This window comes from Bremia lactucae, linkage group LG1 (assembly GCF_004359215.1).
Source record: "Bremia lactucae strain SF5 linkage group LG1, whole genome shotgun sequence".
Lineage (NCBI taxonomy): Eukaryota > Oomycota > Peronosporomycetes > Peronosporales > Peronosporaceae > Bremia > Bremia lactucae.
Window position 1 is genome coordinate 530,748 of NC_090610.1, and position 9,536 is coordinate 540,283.

Genomic DNA, 9,536 nt, shown 5'->3' on the forward strand with positions numbered 1-9,536 from the left:
TGACGGCCAGCGTCATCCGTTACGCGAGGTATCTAGAAAGATACGCTCGCAATACATATTAGGTATTATCTATAGAGATGACATTTTAATTGGTAAAAATATGTATTTATATTTAATACGGTAAAATAAAAATCAGTCTGAAAACTACTTCCTACTTGGTAAGTGCGCACGAGGAGACGGATTATCTGTAACGGGGCACTACGACTTGTACTGCTTCAGTACAAGTCCACTTCGCACTGCTTCAATTGCGAGTGGTGCTTCACGTTATTTCACGTACACTAGTACATGCAGAGGAAGACTTCTCTTTAAGGTAACTAGCTTAAAGAGGGTAAAATGGAAACTGTATCAATATAATTAAGTGTCTCTTTTTCTATCTTTGTAAATGCTAACTTAATTATAATCTTATACTAAACATGTAATTGAATTCTTATTCCTATTTTATCTGTAACTATCTCTTTGATTACTCTTTCAGCTGATTAGTCTGCGGAATTAATAGATATAATGGTCTATACCTATTTATGGATAAGAATTCTGAATATTACTATATAAAGTAATATCCTGCAAATATTATCTGCCTTTTAGATAATATATTAATTAACAACCTATAAGTGTTAATTTCATGTAACGATACACCCTGTTACATTACCGCTCCCGTGACGACACTTAACCAGAGTACTTAGTGTGTTGGGTGAGGTCGCTTACGCGCCCACCACAACTACCTCACTGCACGCAAGAAAAGCAGGTTAAACCGCTTCCTCGCTGTGCTAGGGTGTGTGTCTAAGTAGAGCGTGGTCGCATTAGGATAATATTAATTAACAATCTTTTATTGTTAATTTCATGTAACGATACACCCCGTTACAATGCAAATCCGCATACGTGCTGAGCAATCGTTACTTACCGTAGAAAGGTCCGACCCCAATCGAGGAAACCAGAGCCAAGACTATGGTAGAGCTCGCTAGGTACCACATATCGCAGCACTTGACTCTTAACTCCACTTCTTGTATACAAATCCGACAAGCAGACGGCAACATTTGACATGTACAAGTAAAAAAACATTATTTTTGCTTTTCTGATGAGATTCTAATAATTTATCGGCAGATAATCATGTCTGGGAGGATTTTGCACTTTGATTGGTGGTCTCATTCCCGTTAAAACATTAATGGCAGCAGCAAACGGGCGAAAGCGCAAGGCCTCTCTAGGCGGGACCAGCGGCAATAAGAGCAAGCAGAGTAGAAATCTTCCTTATAAGCGCGGTAAGAGTATCGATGCCAAAACTAGACACAAAGCACCGATACTTCCTGAAGACGAGGATGTGGAGATCGATGAGGAAGATATAGCCTTTTACGAGAATAACGAGCAGTTCACTTCCTTTCTTGCCAACATGAATACTGGTGCATTGAAAAAGCCGTACCATTCAAAGGCTGACAAGAAGCCAGTCTCGAAGCTCGTTAAGAAGCAAAAAGATGGTGAAAAAAACGAAATGCCGTTCGAGAAGCTGGAAGCGCGTCCTCGGAAAGCTGCATGGATTTCGGAAGAGCAGGAACAACTAAATGATAAGCTACCGGTTAAATTCATGGATGGCAGTGTGCGTGTTAACAGCTTACTTGTTGAAAAGGAGGCCAAGCCAAAGGTCTCAAAGGAGCAAGAAGAAGCAAATGACCAAAATGAATGTGACGTAGGAATGACTTCGGATCTCTCGGACTTGGAGTTCGAAGAGGTTACACTTCCTGATCCGTCGGCACCTGTCTTCGCGCCTTCAAGCGAGCTGTCGCCTGTTAATTTAAAGCATCAGCAAGAGATACGACTGATGTCGAAAAAGGTGGAAATTGCACAGCTCTGTGAGAGTATTTTGGAGAGCCCTGAAGAGGCTTTTAAGAAAAACAAGGAACATCCGCAACAGCTTAGCAAGATCCAACAATTGCAGCAATTGTGCCATGATCCCGACTTCACCGTACAGCGCCTCAGTCTACTGTCCCAACTCGCCGTATTTCTCGATATTCTACCGGACTATCGCATACGTCTGGAGAGTACCGAGAAAGGTGTCGAAAAGAAAGGCAGACAAAATCATGGACGACCGATGAAGAAGAAGGTGCAAGACATGCAGGATTACGAAGCCACTCTTCTAAGCCATTATCAAAAGTTCCTCAAATACTGCGCCGAGTTGATCACGACAGGGCTTACAGGCAAAAAGTACGAGAATAGTGCAAGGATGACGGCGCGCGAACGGCGGGAAGTGCTACTCGCTGACACTGGCACCCGCTGTCTCGCACAGCTCCTAGCGAAGAAATATGCGTTTAACTTTCACTTGAATCTTGTGATAGCACTTGTCCCGATGGCTGACTCTTCGTTCCCAAATATTCGGGATCAGGCATGTTCGTCGTTTGAAAGCGTTTTCAAGAGCGACAAGACCTGTATATGCTCGTATGCAATCGTGCAGCAAATATCAAGCTACATCAAGCAGAAACAGCATCGTGTACAGCCTTTTCTCATTCGCACGCTGCTGGTGATGCCGCTGGAGGTGACGATGGAGCAAGGGGAGGCAGCTCGTAAGAAAGCCAAGTCGGACCGTAAGAAGCGCCGTCGTCAGCAGTCAGAAGGTGACAGCATTGCAGCTGGGCTCAAGGAAGCCGAAGCTGTTGTCGACCGTGCGGAACGCGAGAAAACACAGGCCGATATTCTGCATGAACTCGTGCTCATCTACTTTCGCATTCTGAAGCAAGCGACGTATTCGCAGGCATTGCCAGCGGTGCTTGAAGGCTTGGCCAAGTTTTCGTTTCTTATCAATTTTGACATTATGATTGATCTGCTGAAGGTGCTGAAAGCCGTGTTACGCAAAGAAGACTTGCTTCCTCTTCCAGCGTCATTGCAAGCTGTGTTGACGGGCCTGCGCGCGTTAGAAGGCCCTGGTGGACAGGAGCTCATGATTGATGAAAAAGAATTTGTCGATATTTTGTACCGTCTACTGTATCGGTTTGCTGAAGGCGATGTGAGCTCGGACTCATCGTGCTTTTTGACGCTTTTGCAGTGTGTGGAAGCTGTGTTTTTACGCCGTAAAGAACTTGTGGTTGAGCGAGTGGCGTCGTTTGTCAAACGCTTGCTGCTTGTCGCCCAGCATTTACCTCCGCACCAGGCGCTGGCAATTTTATCGTTACTGCGTGCTCTATTCCATCGCTACTCAAGAATACAGCAGCTTTTGGAATCGGACGTCGATCGGGTGGCTTCCGGCGAATACCGCGCTGATGTTGGCGATCCGGATTTTGCAAACCCGTTCTCAAGTGCCTGCTGGGAATTAGCGCTTTTGACACACCATGTTCACCCGAAATTGGCTAATTACGCGTTTGGAACGGCTCAGATGGCTGTAATTTTGCCCAATGAACACGCTCGGGCGCTCATGGATGAGTACGATCCGTACACAAATGCGAGCTTTACATTCAAGCCTAAAGTACCAGTGCCACCTTGCAATCCGCTGCATAAAAAGATTAGCAGTGAAAAGAGCAAAAGCGACTCGCGGAAGAGAAGCCGACAACGTCGAGTTCGCCAGTTTTTTGTGCGTGATCCACTCAATTGCTTGGACGAGCAGCACCGGAAGCAGAACGCCTCGATTTTTTTTCAAAATTGTATCGAGCTTGACAACCAGTGCGGAGATAACAAGGCGCTGAAGTTTCGAAAGTAGTTGTGCAAATGAATAAATACAAAGATAGACCCCCAACTTCGACAAAACTTTGTTTGGTAGAATTTCTTTTAAAAAGTCGTCAGTACGGCGAATTGTACCGTCGACGCCCGGCGTTTGGGTTATACGTCACATTTGAGCGCATACTAAAGTTGTTGTTTGTGCTACACTGAGAAAGTCCCGGATTTTGATCACGGAATTGGTGTGGTGGTACCGGTGCGGGCAGCGCTGGCTTGTCTTGCGACGCAGCACGCACGCGGCTCCGGAGTGCGCCTGTAATGACGAGCACCATGACAGCTGCTACGATGCTGACAAAACTACCTACCGTAACGACGTTGGTCCATTTCTTTACTAAATCGTAAAAAGTGATGCGACACTCCATGAATGGGGCATTCGTAAACATGTCGCCAGCCGCCGTAGTAGTAAGCAGGAAATCGCCGCACCAGACCTGGTTAGTGGGTGAACGCGGACACGATGCTTTGATCCAATCGAGCACGACAGAGTAACGGGAATACTGTGGAATCAAGTCGCATACGGCGCAAGAGTCATAAATCACAGGGAGGGACATGGTGCCACAAACTCTAGAGAAGTTAGTCGTAGAGTCGGTGAAGTACCCCGAAAGTGAGACATTAAACATGTCGAGCACCGAATTTACGGACGCGTCCTCACAATAGTACGGGATCTGGGCGTAGCAGTACAGCTTGTTAAAATTTGCCCCAAGCGATGCTTCCTGATCTGTCGTAGGGTACACTTTCATACCCCAGTCATCGGCTTTGGAATTCGCCGTAGTTGCACCCACCGCAACCACAATAAAAAGGATGATAGTCACGAATAGTACCATGGCGTAGATTGTCAGCAGCAGCTTCTGATGCAATAGCGCACCTAAGCATCCGAATGCTGCGAGAGCGATGACTATAGCGCCTAGCACGAGCAAGAACGTAAGTGTGGACGATCCAATCCACTCAAAGTCGCTCTGGAAGGCATCCATCCACCCTGAGGTCTCTACACGGTGGCTAAAATACACCAGCAGACAGCCAACTACCATAAACGCCATGTTGAGCAGCAGGATCAGCACTTCAGCCACGTTGCCTATGCTTTGCGTGCCGTCTCTCTCCTCCATCAGTGCGACTATTTCCTCTGCCGTGGAGCTCTGGAAGTTCTGAATCACGTCAGAATTTTGCTGGTGGCGATTTTACGATGAAGCTGTAGGTACACCGCGAGATTAAACGACCTCGACTGAATCGTAGCAATTTTAATCACAACAGTTTTGCATACAAACGAATCTTGATCACACCTGGCAACGACAAGTCATCAATGAAAAAGCTGGCTCGAAAGAATACTTAGCTGCTGGATTAAGGAATTACAGTACACCATATGTACATATATCTGCCTGTGATTGGCCATAAATTTCAATTGATTAAGATCACGTATACGTATCTTGCTTGATCAGTCTATTACTTTTTACTGAGTACTGGACGTGTAACGGGGTGTATCGTTACATGAAATTAACACTTAAAGGTTGTTAATTAATACATTATCTAAAAGGCAGATAATATTTGCAGGATAAAGATTCTTATCCATAAATAGGTATAGACCATTACACCTATTTATTCCGCAGACTAATCAGCTGTAGGAGTAATCAAAGAGAGAGTTACAGATAAAATAGAGATAAGAATTCAATTACATGTTTAGTATTAGATTATAATTAAGTTAGCATTTACAAAGATAGAAAAAGAGACACTTAATTATAATAATACAGTTTTCATTTTACCCTCTTTAAGCTAGTTACCTTAAAGAGAAGTCTTCCTCTGCACGTACTAGTGTACGTGAAATAACGTGAGGCACCACTCGCAACTGAAGCAGTGCGAAGTGGACTTGTACTGAAGCAGTACAAGTCGAAGTGCCCCGTTTAAGGACGTCTGAAACTCCTAAGCCAGGAATAAAGCGCTGGTGGCAGTAGATTGTTGGGGCAGACCTCCATGCGCAACGGGTTCCCGTTGCACACTAGGCGAAATAGATCGAGGTAGGATGCAATCGCGCCCCTTGAAGCACGGTGGTAGCCCCTCGATGTTCTCGCTTGGCCAACGGAGTAAGTTGACGCAAACCCGTCTCCCAAAATCAAGTAACGCTCTGTGACGTTGAAAATTGGACATCGCAAAACACGGAGTCATTCCGCTCATTTCATAAGAAATTATACACTTAGTGCACATGTGAACCAAATCCGTTTCCAAACTCGTTCCCATGCTTCCACATCCTCTTGTAACCTCGCTTGAGTTTGCCGTCGCTGCAGATCAGAATTCGCCGGCGTTCGACGGTTTGCGCAGTAGCCGAAGCGGCTAAAAAAACTTTGAGGAAGCGGGAGAGCCTCCGCCCATTGATGAATGAGCTTCCGCAAGAATTCTTGCGCCTTCTGATAATCCCAGAAGATATGTCTGTAGGTCTCTTTTAGCCCTCGACACGCCGGCAGTGCTCGACAGCTAGTGTCAAAGGACCTAACCGTATGGTACAAGTTAAGTTGCCTGGTGGCGACTTTATAAGCTGTCCAAAGTTGAAATTCCGATAGCAGATGAGAATGGCCCCATATACCTGAAAAGGTAGCTGTTACCAGCCGCACGTTGCGACGGATCCGTTTCGAACTAGCTAGCATACCGCATAAATACGGTGTCAGAGGCTTGCTCAGGAAGCATTTGTAAAAAAAGAAACGCAGCTTTTTTAGTTGTGTGAGGATGCCGTTGTGTATTAAAAAGTGAGTAGTTCTCTAGCTAACTACTTAGATGCATCCTTCCGTATAACCACCCGTGCAATTCAGCGCTTCCCATCCTAAGATCCTAAAAGGGTCGGCCGAACCGCGATTGAAACTGCGGTTACACTAGTGTAACCTCCGATTCCAACAGTCCTCCTCGGTCGTCGCCTCCTAAGCCTTCCAAAAACTTAAAAATTTCGCGCAGCTCGGCCATCCTGGGCGCCAGCATTGCCTTCGTAAGAAGGTCTGCCATCATCAGGCGTGATTCCACGTACTCGGGCTTTACGATGCCCTTTCTCGCAAAATCGCAGATGAATTTGACACGAATGTCAACATGCTTAGCGCTCGCCATGCGATCCTCTGACTCCAGCAGCCTTATAGCAACTTGGTTGTCCATGAACATTGGCATAGGCTCTGCTACCTCAAATTGCAGCTCCCGCAAAAGCTCCCGCAGTCCGAGTAACTCTCGGCCGACGTGTGAAGCAGAAGTAAATTCTGCTTCCATTGTAGAAAGCTAGACTCCAGTCTGTTCCTTGCATATCCACTGGATAATCGCCTCGTCCATCATGATTACTCCGCCGGTGACAGACTTCCTATCGCTTTTGTCTGCCGCGAAGTCCGCATCACTCCAACTTTCAATACTGACCTGGCTCTTCTTAGTTTTCTTGATACTCATATCAAGCTTGAGGCCCTTAGTGTAGGCGGGAACGTCGTAATGCGGCCACGCTCTACTCAGACACACACCCTAGCACAGCAAGGAAGCGGTTTAACCTGCTTCTCTTGCGTGCAGTGAGGTAGTTGTGTGGGCGCGTAAGCGACCTCACCCAACACACTAAGTACTCTGGTTAAGTGTCGTCACGGGAGCGGTAATGCGTCTCCTCGTGCGCACTTACCAAGTAGGAAGTAGTTTTCAGACTGATTTATATTTGATAGAATTAAATACAAATACCTATTTTTACCAAGTAAGATGTTATCCCTATAGATACATTTAATATGTATTGCGAGCGTATCTTTCTAGATACCTCGCGTAACGGATGACGCTAGCCGTAATCCCTCCTTATGTGAATGCACCCATGTGCATCACATACACAAAAGTTGGTCACAAATGTGCACCACACCCAAGTGCTGGGTCTAAGAACCATTATTTAGTTATTGGCATCCCCTTTAGTACACAAGTGTACTTAAAAGGGACTGTGTAACATTAAAGCAACTATAGCCCGTTACAAGCACGAGAAGTTGTGAAAATATTAATTTTGGAGTGCATAATCCATATTTTACATAAAATCTTAACCAACTCTGTCTCATAGTTTTCGCTTCTAGCAAATCAATGGTATATTACATCTAAGAGTAACGAACAGTGAGTAAACCTAAATTACGTGTTTTTGCGGTGTCGACTTCGATCTCCTCGATGAGCTTCTACTATTGTTTGGATGCTGCATTAGCTTTCGGTACTTGCTCTAGTTGACGAAAGACCAAGTCCGAGACTTCAAGAACAGCCTGGGCCTTTATTTTTTAGCCTTTTCCATGGCATCTTCGAGAGTAACGCGCTATGAAGAAGGTCCCACTTGACAAGCAGACAGGATATCGAAATGGTCGCTCAAGTGAAAAGAGAAACCTACCCAGAACATACCACCCAGGAGACGACAGAAGTCAATGTCACAGGGACGGAAAAGTCGGAGCTTGGGGCATAATGAGGTGTGGAATACGATGACACTTGTGACCATAAGTCTAACGGGGTGTATCGTTACATGAAAATTAACACTTAAAGATTGTTAATTAATATATTATCTAAAAGATACATAATATTTGGAGTTATTTCTTGATATAATAATATTCAGAATTATTGTCCATAAATTGATATAGACCATTATATCTATTTATTCCGCACACTAATTAGCTGCAGGAGTAATCAAAGAGAGTTACAAATAAGATAGAGATACCAATTCAATTACATGTTTAGTATTAGATTATAATTAAGTAAGCATTTACGAAGATAGAACAAGAGACACTTATTTATATTTATACAGTTTTCATTTTACCCACTTTAAGTTACTTGTCTTGAAGAGAAGCCTTCCTCTGCCTGTACTAGTGTACGTGAAATAACATAGGGCACCACTCGCAATTGAAGCAGTGCGAAGTGGACTTGTACTGGAACAGTTCAAGTCATAGTGCCCCCGTTACATCTGGTAGCACTTTGTAGTCCGTCCAAGGACCGCATTTCCCACATCTGACATGGACATGTTTGATGATAGTGGGAATACGCATCACGTTTCCCATTTAAGCTACTCCTTTCTAAGTGACATAGAAAGGAGTGCGGTTGAACGAATAAGTTCGACCGTAGGAAACGATGCAATCTTGGCATTACTGTCCAATTTGGACAGGGATGCCTTCCATTCAACCATCGCCAAGTTCATACAACAAGAACTTGAATAGACAAAGGAAAAAGTAGCGTTGCTGAATCAGCAATGCTCTCAAAAGTTAGAACTGTTGAGGTTTCAAGAGTACAGACCCCAGTACCTGGGATGACGCAAACGCGTCGTCCCGAAACTTCGAAGATTGACATCTCTAAAATATAGGGGAGTCGAAGAGGACTCCCTCTTGAGATGGTCTGTCGAGTTGGACGATGCCATAAGGGCACGTCACATCATCGACGAGCAAATGCAAATCGCATTCGCTCAATCAAATCTGGCAGGTCGTGCCAAAACTTGGGCATTGGGCCTTAAGTTGCGCGACCCATACGTCTTTGGGTCCCTAGAGGCTTTTAAAACCCGACTCAAACAGACGTTTGAGCCACCAAGGGCTGAGTTCAGAGCTCGTTCAGAGCTTCTGAAAATCAAGCAAGGCAAGCGTGATGTTCACGCCAATGCCCAGCACATACGACTCTTAGCGAGTTGTATCACAAACAACCCAGTTCATGAACACACGTTGATTACGGTGTTCATGCAAGGTCTTACGGATGGTCCCGTACAGACTCACCTGTTCTGCTTGGAACTGGATACGCTTGAAGAAGCAATAACCGTTGCGGAACAGGAGGATTTTGGCTTGAGACAGGCTCAAGCTAGTTCGTCATCATTTCGTCCACCAAGACGACACGAGTTAGGAGGTCCAGAACCCATGGACCTT

General features: G+C 45.1%; 2 protein-coding genes across 2 annotated transcripts; one reads left to right on the plus strand and one right to left on the minus strand.

Annotated features, from left to right (window-relative positions):
- Nucleotides 1-1,159: 1,159 nt before the first annotated feature.
- CCR75_009750 (uncharacterized protein) lies at nt 1,160-3,673 on the plus strand (the record flags this gene model as incomplete). Its single annotated transcript, XM_067967789.1, has 1 exon — nt 1,160-3,673. The coding sequence occupies one exon, from the start codon at nt 1,160-1,162 to the stop codon at nt 3,671-3,673; it is 2,514 nt and encodes an 837-aa protein (XP_067822693.1).
- A 79-nt stretch (nt 3,674-3,752) lies between these two features.
- Nucleotides 3,753-4,790, minus strand: CCR75_009751 (uncharacterized protein; the record flags this gene model as incomplete). Its single annotated transcript, XM_067967790.1, has 1 exon — nt 3,753-4,790. One exon carries the CDS (start codon nt 4,788-4,790, stop codon nt 3,753-3,755), a length of 1,038 nt encoding a protein of 345 aa, XP_067822694.1.
- Between the last annotated feature and the right edge of the window lie 4,746 nt (nt 4,791-9,536).